This window comes from Silene latifolia, chromosome Y, assembly GCF_048544455.1.
Source record: "Silene latifolia isolate original U9 population chromosome Y, ASM4854445v1, whole genome shotgun sequence".
Lineage (NCBI taxonomy): Eukaryota > Viridiplantae > Streptophyta > Magnoliopsida > Caryophyllales > Caryophyllaceae > Silene > Silene latifolia.
In genome coordinates this window covers 43,475,764-43,495,083 of record NC_133538.1, presented here as the reverse complement: position 1 = coordinate 43,495,083, position 19,320 = coordinate 43,475,764, and the positions used below count along the sequence as shown (strand labels likewise).

At 45.4% G+C, this 19,320-nt stretch overlaps 1 protein-coding gene across 1 annotated transcript; it reads left to right on the top strand.

Annotated features, from left to right (window-relative positions):
* Window positions 1-15,614: 15,614 nt before the first annotated feature.
* LOC141627951 (uncharacterized) lies at window positions 15,615-18,097 on the top strand. The gene is made up of 4 exons (XM_074441145.1): window positions 15,615-15,832; window positions 16,202-16,346; window positions 16,438-16,590; window positions 16,718-18,097. The coding sequence occupies exons 1-4, from the start codon at window positions 15,615-15,617 to the stop codon at window positions 18,095-18,097; spliced, it is 1,896 nt and encodes a 631-aa protein (XP_074297246.1).
* The last annotated feature ends 1,223 nt before the right edge of the window (window positions 18,098-19,320 follow it).

Genomic DNA, 19,320 nt, shown 5'->3' with positions numbered 1-19,320 from the left:
CTGAGCAGGGTCCCAGAGCTACCACCCCCACTCGAGAAAGCAGCTCTAGACAGTTACGCCGATTCACCATTCGTGGACATCATATCCATCACAGCCATGCCAAAGGGATTCACAAATCCAAATATGCCTCTCTTGGCAAGACTGACAGATCCCTTTGATCATATCAGCCAGTATAAGCAGAAAATGATGACGGTAACAGCTATAGGCCAAGTCAAGGAGGTTTGCATGTGCAACGGATTTAGGTCCACCCTAACAGGACCGACACTTCGATGGTTTGTAAGCCTGCCCAACAGGTCGATATCTACATTAGCTGAATTGGTGAACGCATTTACTCTACAGTTCGCAAGCAGAAGAAAGCCACAGAAGCACGCAGGAGACCTGTACAGAATCGTCCGGAGGGCAGGAGAAAGCATTGGAGAATACAATACTAGGTTCAACAACGAGAAGGTAGCAGTACGAGAATGTGATGTCTAAACAGCAGTAGAAGCCTTCAGAAGAGGCCTCCACCACGACTCTGACCTATACAAGCAGTTAACCATGCATCCATGCCATAGTTTCGAGGCAGTACAGGAGAAGGCAGCTGCCGCAATCAGGTTGGAGGAAGATGTCTTAGCCAGAGCCAGCTTGCTAAGCGCGCCTAGTATCTCTAGTACCTCAGCCGTGGAAAAATTGGGAAGAAAGCAAACCACCAGCAAGAAGGATGAGAGGTACAGACCATACGGGAGGGGAGTCAACAGAATCGAAGAAAATCAGCTACTCCCCACTCTGGAAGAATACGGATTCACCACAGGAATCGGAGGAATCTTGAAGGCACTCAGGGAGATGGGAGATGGAGTCAGGTGGCCCAACCTACCAGTAGGAGAGCAAGCATGGAGGAAGGACAACAAGAAGAAGTGCGAATTCCACCGGGATATTGGGCACAACACTGAGGATTGCTACACATTACGAAGAGAGATCAAGCGCCTGTACGAACAAGGAAAGCTGAGCCACCTATTACCACGTGGGGGCAAGCAGCAAGATAAGGTAGGCTCCGCTAAGCCGACAGACCCGCCCACATGCACCAAAATCGTAAACGTGATAACAGGCGGCTCAGACTTAAGCGGGCTGACATATTCAGCAGCTAAGAGACGTGCTACAGAGACCAAAGGAGATAGGCCAGCCAATTCGTGCAGAATTTCTCACAGTGACCTGCCAGCAGTCAGCTTTGATGAAGGAGATGCATACGATAATCGAGAACATCATGACGCACTTATAATCACCTTATCAATGGCCAATTGCACAGTTAGAAAGGTGTTGGTAGATACAGGAAGCTCGGTCAACTTAACCATGCTGAAAACTATAGAAAACATGGGATTCAAAGAAGAAGGATTTGTAAGAAGACTATTCCGCTAGTAGGCTTCGGTGGAGAAGAAACCGACTCGCTAGAGGAGATAGTCATCCCAAACTACGTGGGAGGAGTCAACAAGCAGGTCAGGTACCTGGTTATGGACGGCCCCTCTACTTACAATGTCATCTTGGGAAGACCATGGTTGCACCAGATGAAGGCAGTCCCCTCAACATACCACCAGTGCATAAAATTCCCCACACCATGGGGAGTAGAAACGATAAGAGGAGATCAGGAGGAAGCTAGAGGCTGCTATAAGAAGGCACTCAAGTGCACCGCCACTCCCGCATAACAATTTCTGACGACCTATCCGGACGAATACATCGAACCTCCAGCAGAAGAGCTGGATCAAATCAACCTGGATAAGCTGCACCCAGAACGAACCGTGCTCATTGGAGCAGGATGCACAGGAAGCTTAAGACAATAGCTAGTCAAGTTCCTACAGGATAACATAGATTGTTTTGCATGGTCACACGATGACATGATAGGAATAGATCCGTCTATCATAACACATAGACTTAATGTGGACCCAAAGTGTAAGCCCGTCCAACAGAGAAGAAGGAAGTTTGCATCGGAGAGAAATAGGGTAATCAACCAGGAAGTAGATAGCCTGCTGACAGCGAAGAAAATAAGAGAAGTAAAATATCCACAATGGCTGTCTAACGTAATGGTGGTGCCTAAGAAGAATGGGAAGTGGAGAGTATGTGTGGACTTCACCGATCTCAAGAAAGCATGCCCTAAAGATCCATTCCGGTTGCCTTATATTGATGCAATGGTGGACGCAACAGCTGGACACGAGATGTTAACATTCCTTGACGCATGGAGTGGATACAATCAGATCAAGATGGATCCTGCAGATAAAGAGAAGACGGCATTTATGTCTAAAAGAGGAATATATTGCTACAATGTCATGCCATTCGGCCTAAAGAATGCAGGCTCCACATATCAAAGGTTGGTTAACAGAATGTTCAAAGAACAGATAGGAAGAACAATGGAGGTGTATATGGATGACATGGTGGTGAAATCAGAGAAGGCTAAAGATCACATGCGGCATCTGGCAGAAACATTCAGCACCCTCAGGGAATACAAAATGAAGCTAAACCCATCTAAATGCACCTTCGAAGTATCTTCTGGCAAATTCTTGGGCTATATCGTAACTCAAAGAGGGATAGAGGCCAACATCGAGTAGATCAAAGCCATCTTGCAGCTGGAGTCACCTGAAAAGCCTAAGGATGTTCAAAGACTAGCCGGGAAGGTAGCAGCCCTGAACAGGTTCATTTTAAGATCTTGAGATAAATGCAGTCGTTTTACGACGTACTAAGGAAAAGCCGAAGTTTGAATGGACCTCCGAGCACGAGCAAGTTTTCGTGAGAGTCAAGCACTACCTCGCAGACCCCACCGCGCTGTCAAAGCCAAAGCCAGGAGAACCATTATTCCTATACCTAGCCGTCACGAAGTGGCGGTGAGTCTTTGTCCGGTCGAGAGCAAGAAAAGGAGCGAAGCCCGTATACTACGTGAGCAAGTCTCTGCGCCGGCAGAGACCAGGTACACATCTCTTGAAAAGTTAGTACTAGCATTGGTAGTAGCATCTCGCAAACTGCGCCCCTATTTTGAGTCCCACATCATACATGTCGTGATCAATTACCCGCTAAAAGCTATCATGTGGAAGCTCGAACGTCGGGCGAGAATGTCAAAATGGTCTATACACCTCGGTGGGTACGACATTCAATATGACCCCGAACGAAGTGAAATCACAAGCATCGGCCGACTTCGTATCGGACTTGATCCCGCCACCCGTAACCGCGGATACAGAGATCCTCACCTTAGAAGGAAGCAAGCAGACAAAAGTCTGGCAGATGCATATTGACGGAGCCTCCAACCAAAGGGTGGAAGGCGTAGGATTAATCCTGCGGTCACCACAGGGAGACCTGATAGCACAAGCAGTAAGATGTGAATTCAAGGCAACCAACAATGAAATAGAGTATGAGGCCTTGATATTAGGAATGAAGCTAGCTTTGGAGTTAGGGGTCAAGCACCTGCTCATATCCAGTGACTCTATATTAATAGTCAACCACGTGAATGATGAGTTTATAGCCAGAGATTCGAAGATGGTTGCATACCTAAAATTAGTAAAGGAACTAAAACAGAAATTCGAAACTTGCAAGCTTAAGCAGATCCCCAGAGATCAGAATGTGGAGGCAGACGCCTTAGCAACTTTGGGGGCAACATTTAAACCAACAGAGCTATCCAGCATTCCAATAGCACACATCCGGAACCGTCTATTCGAAGGCGGACGAAATAGACAGAGGTGAACTGGAGGATCCACAGAGCGAGAACGAAATCCAAGCAGTTACAGAGGAAGGTGAGAACTCCCAGCCAAACAGGCAGGCACCTGACCAAATAGCCGATCAAGCAGATGACTGGCGCACACCTTATCTAAACTGGCTGCGCCATAACAAGCTACCAGATGACAAGAAGGAATTGAGAGCTTTCAGAGTAAAGGCCTCCAGATTCATACTTATTGATGATACATTGTTCGAAAATCGCTAAGAGCCCCTACCTACGGTGCCTGGACAAGGAAGAAGCACAGATCGTGTTGCATGCTATCCACAAAGTGGCGAATGTGGAAACCATGCGGGGGGGAGTCCGGCAAATTAAGCCCTCGAGACGGGGATACTATTGGCCTACAATGAAGGCAGATGCGCGAGAATACGCACGAAAATGTGACGCCTGCCAGCGCTCAGCACCAATGATCCATCAGCCAGCAGAGCCCCTGCACCCTATTATTTCCCCCTGGCCATTCATGGCGTGGGGCATAAATATAGTAGGCCCTCTACCACGGGCCACAAGAAATAGAACCTGGATGCTAGCAATGACAGATTACTTCTCCAAGTGGATAGAGGCAGAAGCATTCACGGAGGTGGAACATCACCTTAAAAAACTCAGCACCTAGGACTCCAAAGTCCAACGGGCAAGCTGAATCCAAAGCAACAAAATCATCATGGACAATCTAAGAAGGAGGTTACAGGAGTTAGGAGGAAAGTGGGCAGATGAATTGCCACTAGTGTTATGGTCAAACAGAACGACACCAAAGATAGCAATAGGTCAAACACCCTTCAGCCTAGTATTTGGCGGAGAAGCAGTCATTCCGTCAGAAGTTCTAGTTCCCACTCACAGGTATGAGAATATGACAGGGGAACTAAATAATGCAGAGATGACCAGAAGCCTGGACACAATTGACGAGCTGCGAGTAAAGGCAAAAATCCGTTTGGCTGCCTACAAACAGTCTGTGGCCAGGAGTTATAACAAGAATGTGAAAGTCAGGCTCCTGGAGGTAGGAGACCTGGTTCTCCGAGAGGTGTTTCAAAACACCAAGAATTGAAAGGCAGGCAAATTCGCCTACAAATGGGAAGGACCATACCAGGTAGAAGGAGTTGTTGGCCATGGCGCATATAGACTGATGACTATGGACGGTCAAATCTTACAACGCCCATGGAACATACTTCACCTGAAGAGATATTACTTTTAATAATAAGTAGACTCTAGCTTTCAGAATGATGTACTATGAAAAGCCAAACCGTCTTTTAAAAATTAAAATAAAAATCCGGTAGTAGGCATACTGCCAATTTCACTTTTATTTCTGGTGTCTCTAGTTATTTTAAATTTTAAACTACTATTAGATGGTGTGGTCTGGCAGCGTCCTGGGACCACAATTGCTCTGGTACCCCATGAGATGGCGACAGGTACTTCACATCATTTTAATAGATTCTCTTATTTTCAGGCTTCTCTAAGTACACCACTTTGAATTCTGGTATCTATGGTACTTTGAAAGGATGTCTAGCAGGACTGTCAACTGCAAATGCGGGGTGACTAGGCACATGGCACTCCAACATGCCTAACCTATTTTCTCCACAAGGAGCACCCTCACCAGGCGGATTGTGGAACATACGAAAAGGAGCCTGGTTGACAGCTGAATACGCTTACCCAGCTACCTCTGATACCACCCCATGGACGTAGCTGGCACTAATCGCAATTAATCAGGGCCCTAGCATGCATGCACATGAACATGGAACGTAGGGATATCTGCGCTACCAGAATCCTACAGCGTCCCATCGGTCCTAGAATGACGATAAACTTGCCTCAATGACGCCCCTGTTGGCTTTAAATGAGATGAACACACCTTGCATTATGAACAAGGTTAAGTAGTCCAAAACTGCGGCATACGCCTAAATCAGCCACCCGGCTGACACGACAACTAGCTTAGTCTGGATCAGCCTTTTTAGGCTGACCAGGCTGGTCTAAATCAGCCTCCTAGGTTGACACGACCACTCGTCCTTACATTGCGGCATATGCCTAAATCAGTCATCAGGCTGACACGGCAGCTAGCTGAGTCAGAATGTCAGCTTTCTCAGGATGACATGACTCGCCTAAATCAGTCAAACAGGCTGACACGGCAAATTTCCTAAAAATAGGGAAAATAAACAACAAGCACACGATATGTAAGCTAAAGCCTTGCCAAACTATGACAAGGGGCATTTTCAAAATATGGCTAAAGTATAGCCCAAAATTTAACCACCACCTTGGCGGAGCAACCACAGAAAGAGTTTCAAAAATTATAAGGTCTGCCACCTCTGGGCCAGACCGCCAAAAGTTCATCAAAACATAAAAATATTTAATTATCGGTCACATTAATGACCTCCACCTCTGGCATCTTCTCTGCATGCTGACCTCCCGTTTCATGTACCGCACCAGCCTGTGCATCGTCAGCCGCCATAGCTCCCTGAGCTCCGTCAGCAGCGTCCTGGGACATTCCAGCTCCGTCCCCGTCAGCTTGCTCAGCCAGTGCAGGAGAATTCACCTCCCCAACTTCAGGCATCAGCACACTTAGATCAGGTTGAGTAGGATAAAGCATCTCCAACTGCCTCTCCTCTTCCTCTATAGCCTGCTGGGTAGGAGCCTCTTCGAGGGCAACACGCATCCCGCCGATCTTTCCCCGCCAGGTAGCATAGGCAACAACGTTGGTGGCCAGAGAGATCAGCTCACTGATCTTCTCATCACAGCGCTTGAGGGAGTCAGAGAAAGTATTGCATACCGCCTGAGTACGCGCCACGGTGATCGGCCCCTCTTTCGGACTTCTTCTTGGTGACAAAGCAAGCTCGGTCTTGACTCTCACCACACGCTCCTTCAGATCGATCCGCTGCTGTGCCAGATCAGCAACAGTCTCTATCAGCTTCTGGTTCTTGGCGCTGGTAGCACGGTTGGTCGTCTGCACTATGTTGATCATCTTCCTGTTGTAGAGTGCAGACTGGAGGGTCTAGGGCAGGAAAAATCAAGAATCAGCAAGAAAGTCAGGAGGCAGAATCTAAGTAAAGCAGACAGACATACAGGTAGAAAACGAAGAATATTTACCATGAAGGCGTTGTGCAGTCATTTTCAGCCATCTCCTCTGGGAGAACTCCGAAAACGTTTCCTCAATAGGAGGAAAGAGCAGCTGTTCAATCTCCGGCCAGTAGGGCACCTTGTCCACATTCCCAAAGCCCTCTGGGAAATGAGCAATAATGCCTCCGCTAGATAAAGCCCGAGGACCGGCGGGAGGAGTAGGCGGATGGCGAGATAACGGGTTGACCTCCAAGGGCTCACGTGCAAGCCCGGAAAGCGTGGGAGGAGTCGGAAGGAAAGGCAGGAGCACTCCTCTTGGAGGCGAGGCCACATCGGGCTGGTAGAAAGTCTCTTTCTTTTGGCACTTTGAAGGATGATTTCAACCGATCAACTTTTGAACTCGCAAGCATATCTGAGTCTCGAGGCACAGAATGCTTAAAACTTCAGCAGAAACAAAGATGCAAATTAAAAACGGTGTAGATGTCTTACCGAGAAGACATCGTGAGCCGGCGAGGAGGATTGGAGGAGGAAGCGGTGAAAACCGGGAAGCGGTCCTGGGAACTTTCTCTCGATTCGAGAGATCTTTGACAGTTTCTTTGCAGCGCAGGGGATCTTGGCACCAATACGGGTAAGGTCACGGGGCTGCACGAAGACGATGAAGTAAGCTAGTAAGCGGCGAGATAAAATAAATCAGGTGACAGGAAGACTACTTACTCGAAGTTAGAACCCATTTCTCGAAAATATAATCGCGGGAGGGTGGATGGAGTCCTTCCTCACATAGAAGAAGTCCTCAAACCATTTCTCATCACGGGATTTTGACACGTGTCGAAGGAGCCTCTCCACGGCCCGAAATGATAATTGACCCCGCCGGGGATCGATGTTGTACATATGGGCTAGGTCGCCCGAGTGACAGATTTACCGTATTCGACCGGCATCAAGAGAATAGAGAAGAACTCTCCAAATGGCGCGAGAAATTTGTGCCATGGCAAAGTTGTTGGTGAAGATGAAGTTTTGAACGAGGTTAGGAAAAAGGAAAACGGAGGCCGTATCTAAATGGGTACAGGTAAAAACTAACCCACCCTGGACGGAGGGCGTCGACTTTGTCCCGGTTCGGGAATGGCAATGTCCACCCCATCACCAAGACCAAGCAGATTCTTGATCGTGGGAATATCGGCGATCAAGGCGAGTCACGATCGTGGGGGTGCTTAAAAAGTCCCCGAGAAGGAAAAGTGGGGTCGAGATTACGGTCGGAAGGTGTGGAGGATTGACGAGTTTTGCCCATGGTGGTGGGGAGAAAGCGAAAATTAAAAGAAGAAAAGAGGGTGGATTACCCGATGAAGAAGACGGGGAAGAGGAAAGTGAAGCGGCAAAGGATAAAAAGAAGGAAGGTTGAGGGTTTAATAAAGAAGAGTATTTTTTGAAATGATTTGAAATGATTAATGAAAAGTGGAAGGTGGAGGTTGGAGTTATAAAGAGGAGAGAGGGAGTCGGGTGCGAAAAAAGAGGAGTAGGGCGGCTGACATGATGGATTGCATGGGAAGGAGTGTAAAAGACGGCTTAGGGTTTTTAGCATTCAATTACGTAAATTCCTTGCTCAATATCTAGAAGCGTACTTCACAAGAAATTTGGGGCAAACTGTTTGGGCAAAAATTAGCACAACAAAGGAGGCCCACTTAATAAAATGAAAGCTATGGAAGGAGTGATAAGGAGAAAGGAAGCCTGCGGATGGAGAAAGGGGGAACGGGCTCAAGGGAGATCAGGAGCCCATCATGGAGAGTGTCCGGATTAAGGAAATGGGAGTTAGGGAGAAGATAGGGAGAAGTTAGGGAGATTAGGGAGAATTGGGAAAGGCGGCCAAGTATGGAAAGAGTTATTATGGAAATTATATTACCTTTCCATATTCGAAGTAGGACATATCTAGGATTCTTGCCCTATAAATAGCCAAGGAAGCGAATCAAGAAGGACCTTCAAGACACCATATTCACACATCCACACTCAAGATGACACCTCGACATATCATACTCAAATATACGTTCGTCTAGGATCTTGCAGGCCTGACGCCTAGGGCCAGCAGGATTAGCTTTGTGCCACGATTATAATCATCCTCCTATTCATATAGTGCAATACTTGGTAGGGTACCGTCCCTTCCGCGGTTGTTCCCACATTGGGTTTTCCGCGTCACCAAATCTTACGTGTCAATTTACGTTACGCACTTTATTTTTCTATTTATTTATTGACATACGAACGATCATACAACCAACCAACGAGTAAGACTACATTGACCCTAATTAATCGAGTTGGGTAAAAATACCTAAACAACGTCCCAGGACCCTTGAATCCTAGCATTCAGTACTCCGAAAACCTTCGAACATGAACTAACTTACTAAAAGTGTCTTTGATTAAGAAGCTATCGCTTGAAGGGGAACAACCCCATAACCCACTTGTTGGAGCCACATCTCACTCTCTCATGAGGTACATACGCAAAGAACTAATCATTTTGTTTCATACTGCCTGACTGTATTACCTGCATTGGTCTAACAGTAACATCTCTTTTGACCGCAGGAACAACTAAGTCACCAGGCAAGGTCTTTCGTTCAGTACGCACGTGCTAAGTCTCCTGAATTCAGCAGGTACTACTAAGGAAATGACAACTTACAACGTATCTTTCAAATCCTTTGAGTCAAAACCTTTTTCTTATTTTCCCTTTGTGTCAACTTCACAAGCGTCACAAGGAGAAAAATGTGGAAGCAGCGTACTTAGTATTTTAAACGGCCAAAATGAAACTCCCTTTCTTTTAAGTTGTTGTAAAACTCTGGGGGAACACACTTTGTGCTCCCTAAACTATTTTGGATTTATGAAATTGCTTCAATTTTTAGGTTTATCGTTGTTTTTAGATTGAATGTGGATATGGTAAGTTGAATATTAAGGCAATGTCCTAGTAGGCTAACTGATGAATAGGAGCTAGCAAATTATTCCTCCTGCAGGAAGTACCCAATGTGCGCGTGGACGAAACAGAGGGATTCGAGCATCTGATGGACAGAAAGCTCCCTGAACCACCATAGACACCTCAACAAGTACGAAGCCGACACACAAATAGAAAGAACAAAAGAATTGCTAGCAAAACAACAGAAGGAACAAAACGAAAATTCATAAACACCCCTCAGCAGGGGGAACTTGAAAAGCAAAGTATTTTTGCCCCTCTTACGAGGCAAACACAAAAGTACTAAAAGGTGCTCAAAACTACCAGGCACCAAAGAGTTGGATTACAATGGGCCACCACACAGGGTGCCCAACAAAACATCAAGATAAAAAATTAAAATTTAAATGCCTAAACTAGGCAGCAGCAGCAGAATCTGGGGCGGCATCAGTAGGAACATCTACAGGGATGTTGGGCTCCACAGTAGCCTCTCCTCTAGATGAACCTTCCCCTCCTTGGGCGACGAGGGCTTCCTCCCTGACCTCCTCGACTGACGCGACAGCTGGTTGTTCAGTCCTAACACTGGTCTCTCCATCATCACCACCCAGCAAGTCGTTGATGAGGCTGAAGTTCGGCTTGATTGGATATGCATCATTGAACAACTGTTCCTTCTCAGCAAGGTCCCAGTTGGAGTGTTCACCCGCCTCAAACTCCTTGATGCATTGATCTTTGTTTCCCAGGCGGAAACCAATGTAGAGTCCAAGAGCAGGTGCTTCAGCAGCTTCACCTCCTTGTGAGCCTCTTTCATACGCCCTTATGCCACCCTCCTCTCAGCATCTAGCTACTTCTGGGCAGCTGCCTTCTCCTCAGCCAGCTTCTTCTGGGCAGCCACCTTGTCCCTCCTAGCCAGTGCAAGATCTTCTTCCACCTTCCCCAGGTTAACGCTGAGGTTGTTCACCTCCCCCATCAATCTGGGAACCTCCCTGCGCAGGAACAAGCCGTCTTGCAAAACCTACAAGAGGGACAGTCAGCAGCACGAACAAAATAGACCAGTGAAACATAAAGGGAATTAAAAAAGGTACATGCAGGGCTCGTCCAGGAGCTTCATCGAGCGCAACAGGAAGAGGGGTATTCTCCAGAGAATGGACAGCAGAAGGGAGCAGGAACTGTTCCATGTGAGGCTAGAGAGGCACCCCACTGGAGTCATACCCCTTGGGAAGGCGGATTATAGTGGAAGTATTGGGCAGGGGTGGCCTAGGAGCCACTGCAGCCAGAGGAGCAACCTCAACAGGGACAGGCGTGCTAACCGACTCCTTTTCAGCAAGGAGTGATGGCCTCTTCCTGGGAGAAGGACCGGAGGAGGCAGAAGCAACTTGATTCCTCTTTCTATCCAGCAGGGAAAGAGAGGAAATAGGAGTATTCCCTAGTACAGGAACACAGTTAGAACACAAACGTAAATGACCATATAGAAAGAACGAAAACCTATAAAAAATGAAGCCTTACCAGACGACATCTGGAATTCGGCAGCTGGGGGTTCTTGCTGACTGGTGGAGGTACCAACTTCCTCTTCTTCTTCTTCCTCTTCCTCTTCTTCCTTCTCTTCTTCTCTCTCTTCTTCCTCCTCTTGCTCTCCTTCACTAATGGCAAGAGGCTCGGAGGCAGATGCACCAACAGGGGAAGAAAGTACACCAGGGTAAGAGTGAGTTGCAACAGGGAGTGCAAACAAACGGCTAACCACGCTGTGATCTCTTGAGGGAACTGGCTACTTCAAACCTGCAGCAGTACACCAGTAAGAACATTAAGGTAAAAGAAAAACAACAGACACCCAGAAACTAAAATTACCTTTAGAGGCCCCCCACTTATCAAATAAGTACTCGGGGGTGGGGGTAAGAGAGTCAATCTTAACAAAGATGAATTTCGTATTCCAGCCTTCATCCCTTACTTTGGGAGGAATGATCACGCTAGGGTTGCTGCGGTCGCAGGACCTCAAGGTAATAAGCCCGACAACAAAGAGCCTGAAAGTATAGAGCAGGGCGAGGTCACCCAGACCAATCCCCAGAGCGTGATCCTCAGCAAGGATGCAGAGCGAGACCAGAATGCGCCATGCATGAGGCGTAAGCTGGCAGATCGCCAACCTATAGTGGCGCAAGATCCTTTGCACCAAAGGAGGGAAGGGAAAAGATAAACCGTAGGTAAAAGGGTACTCGTACAGGCATACCCAATCGGGATTGTGGGCATCCGACGGCTCCCCAGGAAGAGGAATGTGAATCTCGACCTTCTGCCCAAGGCCAAACCTCTCTCTCACCTCCTCAATGGGGGTGTCAGCAAAGCTGGAATCGCACAGATAGTGATCTACGAGGATCCCAAAGGATCGAAAGGGAGAGAGAGCAGCAGAAGATGGACCCCCTCGGGGAGAAGGAGGAAGAGCAGTGCGGCGGACAACCTTTTTGACCATGATTGTGAAGTTTAGAGGCGAAAAAATTAAGAGAGAAGGAAGAAAGTAAGGAGTTTACCTGGTGGATAGGGAGATCTTATAAGAAGAGAGGGAGAGTAAAGGGTTTTAAGGAAAGAGGTTAATAAAATCGGGAATAAAGGAAGTGGGAGGGGGAGGGGTGTATTTATAACCGAAGGGAGTTAAGGGAGGGAGTTAAAAGAAGGGAGTTAAGGGAGGGAGTTAGGTTGGGGGGGAATCGAGGGAAAGGAGACGTGGGGGAGGTGGGGAGTTACTGAGAGGAAGTGATTGATTTGACCTCTAACGGTCAGACTCAATGGATAAGAATGCAAGTGGGCTGATGTCACGCTATGACATTACCACTACATGCAGCGCCCAGGAGGGAAGCAACTCCCAGCATCCATTGAGCAAGAATAGAACCTGGCAGTTGCTTGGGGGTAATTGTATGGGTAAAAATACCCTTTCATTCTCATCATGACGTGGCAACTCGCAATTGGACAAAGTAAAGGCACACGGATCAATGACAAGGCAACAAGCTTCTAGACGCAAGAAAGAATAGGAGGGGGATCAGCAAGAGCTTTGATAAAGTTAGCAACCACTTCCTATTTCATAGGGAGTGGAACGTATGGTTGAGCATTTATAGGGAGCATGTGCAACAACTCAAGGGAGGACTATAAAAGAGCAACGAACCTCAGATTCAAGGGAATCCCTCATTCACTCCACTCGAAGAAATATCATTCACCACATGCAAACAATTAATAATTAACACACTTAGAAATATATACACCATTCGTGTCATTTGTATTTAGTCATTTGGAGATTACTGCTGGACCTCCTGATCGTTCCAGCTAGGTTCACCCTCGAATACTATTACTACTAGTGGATCATTGGTGGGATACCATTCCCCCCGCGGTTTTTCCCACATTTTGGGTTTCCCGCGTCACCATTTTGCTTGTGTCATTTGTCTCTCTTTCTTTTTCGTTTGTTTTCCCTTCACACTAGTTGTTTAATTTCGTACTCGCTGTGTTCTTACTACTAATCTACTCCAGTCCTTAATATCGTATTTTAATTAGAATAGCCGCATTGACTCACAAATCTTTAGTCGGCAAAATCTTACTAAAACAGCTGTCTACCTCCTGCTTAATCACCTTATTTCTTTCAGCTGCAAACTTCCTTCTCCTCTGCTGGACAGGCTTGCATCCTGGGTCCACGCTGAGTTTGTGTGTTATGATAGATGGATCTATCCCTATCATTTTGTCATGGGACCATGCGAAACAATCCATGTTGGTTTGCAAGAATTCAATTAGGTGTTGTCTGAGATCTCCCCTGCACCCTTCCCCTATTAACACGGTTCTTTCCGGGTGCAGCTTGTCCAGGTTGACCTGGTCCAACTCCTCGGCTGGAGGCTCAACGTATTCGTCCTGGACATGCTGCTTCTTTAATTGCTATGCTAGAGGGCTAGCTGCACACTTTAACGCTTTCTTGTAGCAGCCTCTAATTTCCACCTGATCTCCTCGTATTGTCTCTACTCCCTATGGCGTGGGGAACTTTATGCATTGATGGTATGTTGAGGGAACCACTTTCATCAGGTGCAGCCATGGCCTTCCAAGAATAACGTTGTAGGTAGAGAGTCCATCTATGACCAAGTACCTCACCTGTTTGTTGACTCCTCCCACGTAGGTTGGGATTACTATCTCGCCCAACGAGTTGGCTGTCTCTCCAATGAACCCCACCAGCGAGATGGTCTTCTTTTGCAAATCCTTCTCGTTGAACCCAATATTTTCTACGGTTTTCAGCCTGATCAAATTGACCGAGCTACCAGTGTCCACCAGGACCTTCCTAACTGTGCAGTTGGCCATTGACAGAGTTATGATAAGTGCATCGTGATGTTCCTGTCCATCATGCACATCCCCTTCGTCGAAAGCTACAGCAGGTAGGTCACTGTGAGAAATCTTGCAAGAAGTTTCTGGTCTATCTCCTTTAGTCTCAGTGGCACGCCTTTTGGCTGCTGAATATGTCAATCCGCTTAAGTCTGAGCCGCCTGTTATCACGTTTAATATCTTGGTGCATGTAGGTGGAGCTGCAGGCTTTGCGGAGCCTACCTTATCCTGCTGCTTGTCCCCACGTGGTAATAGGTGGCTCAGTTCTCCCTACTCATGCGGGCGTCTGATCTCCCTGCATAGTGTGTAGAAATACTCCGTGTTATGCCCAATGTCACGATGGAACTCACATTTTTTCTTGCTGTCATTTTGCCATACCTGTCCCTCTACTGGTGGCCTGGGCCATCTTACCCCATCTCCCATCTCTTTGAGTGCTTTAAGGATTCCTCCGACGCCAGTTGTGAATCCATATTCCGATGTGGAGAGTTCTTTGATTTTATTCTCGTTGTCAACTCGTTGACTCCCCAACCATATGGCCGTATCTTTCATCCTTGTTCTTTGGTGGTGCTTTCTTCCGACTTCTCCATGGCTGATGTTTGGATATACTTGGCGTACTTAGCATCTTTGGCTCGGCTAGGATATCTTCTTCGTCCGATTCTGCAGCATTACGCCTTTTCTTGCACTACTTCAAAGCTTTGACAAGGGTGCATAGTTAACTGCTTATATAGGTCAGACTCATGGTGCAAGCCCCTTCTGAAGGCTTCTACTGCTGTTGATACGTACATTCTCGTACTGCCACCTTCTCATTGTTAAATCTAATGTTGTACTCTCCAATGGTCTCACCTACTCCTTGAACAATTCTGTACAAGTTTCCTACATGCTTCTGCGGCTTCCGGCTGCTTGCGAATTGCTGAGTGAATGCGTTTACCAGGTCGGCAAACGTGGATATCGATCTATTAGGCAAGCTTACGAACCATCGAAGTGCTGGTCCCGACAGTGTGGATCCAAACCCCTTACACATACAGGCTTCTTTCACTTGGCCTACAACCGTCACTGTCATTATTTTCTGCTTGTACTGGCTCATGTGGTCGAAGGGATCTGTCGTGCCATCAAAGAGAGGCATGCTTGGATTTGTGAATCCCTTTGGCATGGCGACAACAGATATGTCATCCACAAATGGTGAGTCAACATAAGTATCGAGTGATGCCATCTCAAGTGGAGGTGGTAGTCCTGGGACCCTGCTCAGCATCTGACGGGCTAATAGTCTTATGCCTATCAAATATAAATTTATAATCACTTACTTACTAAACTACTAAAACAGTAATATAGAGAAAGTAAGGGTCGAACCCACAGAGAAGGACTAAGTTAACTAATGTGTGTAATAATGTAGAGTAAAGTAACCAGTTTAAGGGGGGATTTGATTTGTTTGATTTATTAAAGAACTAAGACTAAGCAAATAACGAAATAGAAACTGAATAATGGGAAGCATGCTGAGTTTAAGAACATTGTCATGGAGACTTGGAAACAACCTGTCAAAGGGTGTTACATGTTTCGATTGGTCAAAAACTTAAGTATCGAAGCATCCCTTAAAGAAACTGAATAATGGGAGTTATGGGGATATTGAGAGTTCTGCCATGGTTGCTAAGTTCTTTGTTGGAAAGCATTCAGAAACAGTTGCACAATGATCCCAGGAATGTGCAGCTTCAAGCGCAGGAGAGGGTGGCTGCTGATTCCTACAAAAAGCTTGATGATGCCAGGATTCTGTTCCTTGCCCAAAAAGCTAAAGTTCAGTGGGTTAACCTAGCAGATGATAACACCAGGTACTTTCATAGTACCATTAAAGCCAGACGTGCCCAGAATAAAGTCCTAAAGATTAATGATATGCATGGGGTGATGTGTCGAGATTGCTACCATTGAGCAAGCATTTGTTGAGTACTATCAGGACTTGCTAGGTAGCTCTCAGTTGCAGTTGTCACAAGTGTGTCCTGCTGTTGTTAAGAAGGGCGTGTTGTGGTGATGAGCATGCTAGAGGGATGGTTAAGCAGGTAAGCGATGATGAAATTAGGCAGCACTCTTCTCTATTCTGTGGAGAAGGCTCCGGCCCCGATGGCTATTCTATTTGGTTTTTTCGAGAGATGCGTATGATATCATTGGAGTTGATGTGATTGATCTGTTAAAGAATTCTTCAGGATTTGGCAGACTGTTGCAGCAAGTGAATGCTTTGTGCTTACACTCATTCCCAAGGTGGATTGCCCCAACTCAGTCCATGATTTTCGACCTATTGCTTCTTTGCAATGTCATTTACAAGTGCATCTCAAAAATCATTTGTACAAGGTTAACTGGAGTGTTGATGGATATTGTTAGTATGAATCAGAGTGCCTTCATTAAGGATAGGGAAATTGTTGACAATATCCTTATATGTCAGGATTTGGTAAGGCTTTATGGGAGGAAATCTTGTACACCTAGGGCATTGCTTAAAATTGATCTCAAAAAGGCCTATGATTCTATTGAATGGGCCTTTATTAAGGATACGCTGGTTGCTCTTGAGTTCCCTGAACAGATGATACAATGGATTATGGTGTGTGTTACTACAACGTCCTTCACCATTTCTTTGAATGGGTCACACTTTGGATATTTCCAGGGGAAACGGGGTTTGAGGCAAGGGGACCCTATGTCTCCTTTTTCTTTATTCACGCTGTGTTTAGAGTATTTCTCCAGGATTCTCGGGGTTGTCACCGAGAAACCGATTTCGATATCACTCCCTTTGTAGGGGAATGAAGCTCGGTCATCTAGCTTTTGCAGATGATCTTTTTCTTTTTTTGAGCGATCTGACTTCCATTACTATCATATTGAGAGCTTTCCTGACATTCTCTGAAGCATCTGGTCTGTGCATGAACAGGGCCAAGTCAGACATGTATTTGAATGGTATTGATGATAATCTAGCTGCACATCTGGTCAGGCTTGCTGGTTTTAAGATGGGGCAGTTCCCATTTAGATATTTGGGTGTCCCAATCTCATCCAAAAGACTGAGTGTAGCTGATTGTAACAGGGTTGTGGACAAAATTGTAGCACGAATTAGAGGTTGGGGAGCTAAACATCTTAGCTATGCAGGGAGGTTGGTATTGGTGAAGGCGGTTCTCACCCAGATGCATGCATATTGGGCTAGGATTTTTTTGTTACCAAAAGGTGTCATCCACAAGGTAGAATGCATTTGCAGGAACTATCTTTGGGCAGGACATGATGAGTATAAGCACTCTCCCCCTGTTGCTTGGGAGACTTGCTGTTTACCTAAGGAGCAAGGTGGGTTAGGTATCATTAATTGCCATCTGTGGAATGCTGCGTTGATAGGCAAGTATGCGTGGTGGATCCATAGCAAGAAGGAGAGTCTATGGGTTCAATGGGTGCATCACATCTATATAAAGCATAAGGACTGGTGGATGTATAACCCAACTCAGAATTCTAGCTGGGTATGGAGACAGATTTGCAAGGTGAAGGACATTCTTAAACCCGGTTTTTTGAATGGAGGATGGGATGGGAGCTACACTATTCAGAAGGGGTATCAGTGGTTACTTGGTCCTTGTTCCAAGAAGGATTGGGTGCCTATGGTTTGGAATAGAGTATGCTTGCCTAAGCATAATTTTAGTACATGGATTTATGTTCAACAACGGTTTTTAACGCAAGATAGATTGCACAAGTTTGGTGCTGTCACTGCTGGTGTGTGCTATTTGTGTGGTGTGCAGTTGGAAACCCACAGTCATTTGTTCTTTGAATGCGTGTTCAGTATGCAGTGTGTGCTACACTTGCAGAATTGGTTACAAGTTCAATGGCAAGGCAATGTTATGGATTGGATTATTCGATGGAGGTGTCGTTCTTTGATGAAGAAACAGGTGGTAATGGCTGCCATTTCTGGGCTCATATATAGTATATGGAATTGTAGGAACAAATGCAGATTGGAGAACTACATTACTCAACCTCGACAAGTTGTGAAAGGAGTGCAACAATTGATTAAAATACGAGTGAACAAGGGTGAATTTGCTAAGGGGAGTGTTAAATGTAAGGCTTGGCTACAAAATGTACTAGATTAGTAGCTAGTTTTTTCATGTTGAACTTATGGTAAGTGTATGGTGTGCTTTATTTGATTTTAATGAGATTCACATTTTCACCAAAAAAAAAAATAACGAAATAGATGAATTCAAATGATTTAAAAGGTCTTAGACCCAAGCATATATCCACACTCAATAACAATTGATCATTGTAAGATGGTTTCAATTACTAATCTTCATTACTCTATCGTGAATGTAAAATTCCAATTCTCCTTACGAATAGTTGATTAAAACGAATCCCGTTCTTAATCAACCCTAACAATCCAGTTCAAGGTTTAATTCAACAGCAGCAATTTAATTTAGAGAATTCGATAGAGAATAAATAGTGCATACAATCCAGTTGCACTTTAGATATTTATGTGAATCGCTTCTAAATACTAATATCAACGTATCCCGTTCAATACTAATTCTTAGGTGTTACTAGTGTAAGGTTAATCAATAAATTCCATTCAATTAACAATACTAACAATAGAATGAAGAAATCGACTGCTAGTTGCTCACCTAGCAATTATCAATCAACATTCATATAATTAATAGCTAAGCAATTCACAATAATCAAGAACAGAAATTAAAACATTCAAACTCACAACCGGATTTACAGTGCTTCAATCGCTTGAATCCAAGATGAAAGATTAGTTACACATAGTCTTGATGAAAATAACAATAGGGTTTTTTTTTCTCCAAGCGGCATAAGTCTTTTCTAAAACTGAAATAATAAGTTATATAGTAATTAGGTAAGATAACTAGATTTGGAAATAAAGTATTACTAATAATAATAATCGGAACAAACCGAGTAAAATAAGGAAACAAACACTAGTCTAACGAAGCTTAATCACGCGACAAAGCATAAACAAGTGTCTACTGTAGGTCGTGCCTCAGTCGCGCGCAGGTCGCGCAATAGCTGCTGCCGCCCCTTCCCTTTTTTATTTATGCGCGCTCAATTAGTTCACCTTAAGCGCACATGTCTCAGATAACTTCATAGGTATCCGGGCCCATCTCTCCTCGGACTTGGACTCCGTTTTAAACATATAAAACCGACCCACAAGATCTTCTTCATCTTTTCCAGGCTTATTTCTCAATACTTGGATCCAAGTTCCGCCAACATTAAAACTTAAAGCATTGTATCATTATAATTCATTAAGGACCGCCTTTGTCACTTGAACTTCACTAATTCGACCTTCTTAACACATACTAAAACCATCTCA

Excerpts from the sequence above, each read along its gene's own strand:
- LOC141627951 (XM_074441145.1), top strand. The coding sequence starts at position 15,615 with ATGGGAGTTATGGGGATATTGAGAGTTCTGCCATGGTTGCTAAGTTCT. Across the intron at positions 15,833-16,201 it reads CTAGCAGATGATAACACCAG|GATTTGGCAGACTGTTGCAG; the intron begins GTACTTTCATAG and ends AGAATTCTTCAG. Across the intron at positions 16,591-16,717 it reads AGATGATACAATGGATTATG|AGTATTTCTCCAGGATTCTC; the intron begins GTGTGTGTTACT and ends CGCTGTGTTTAG.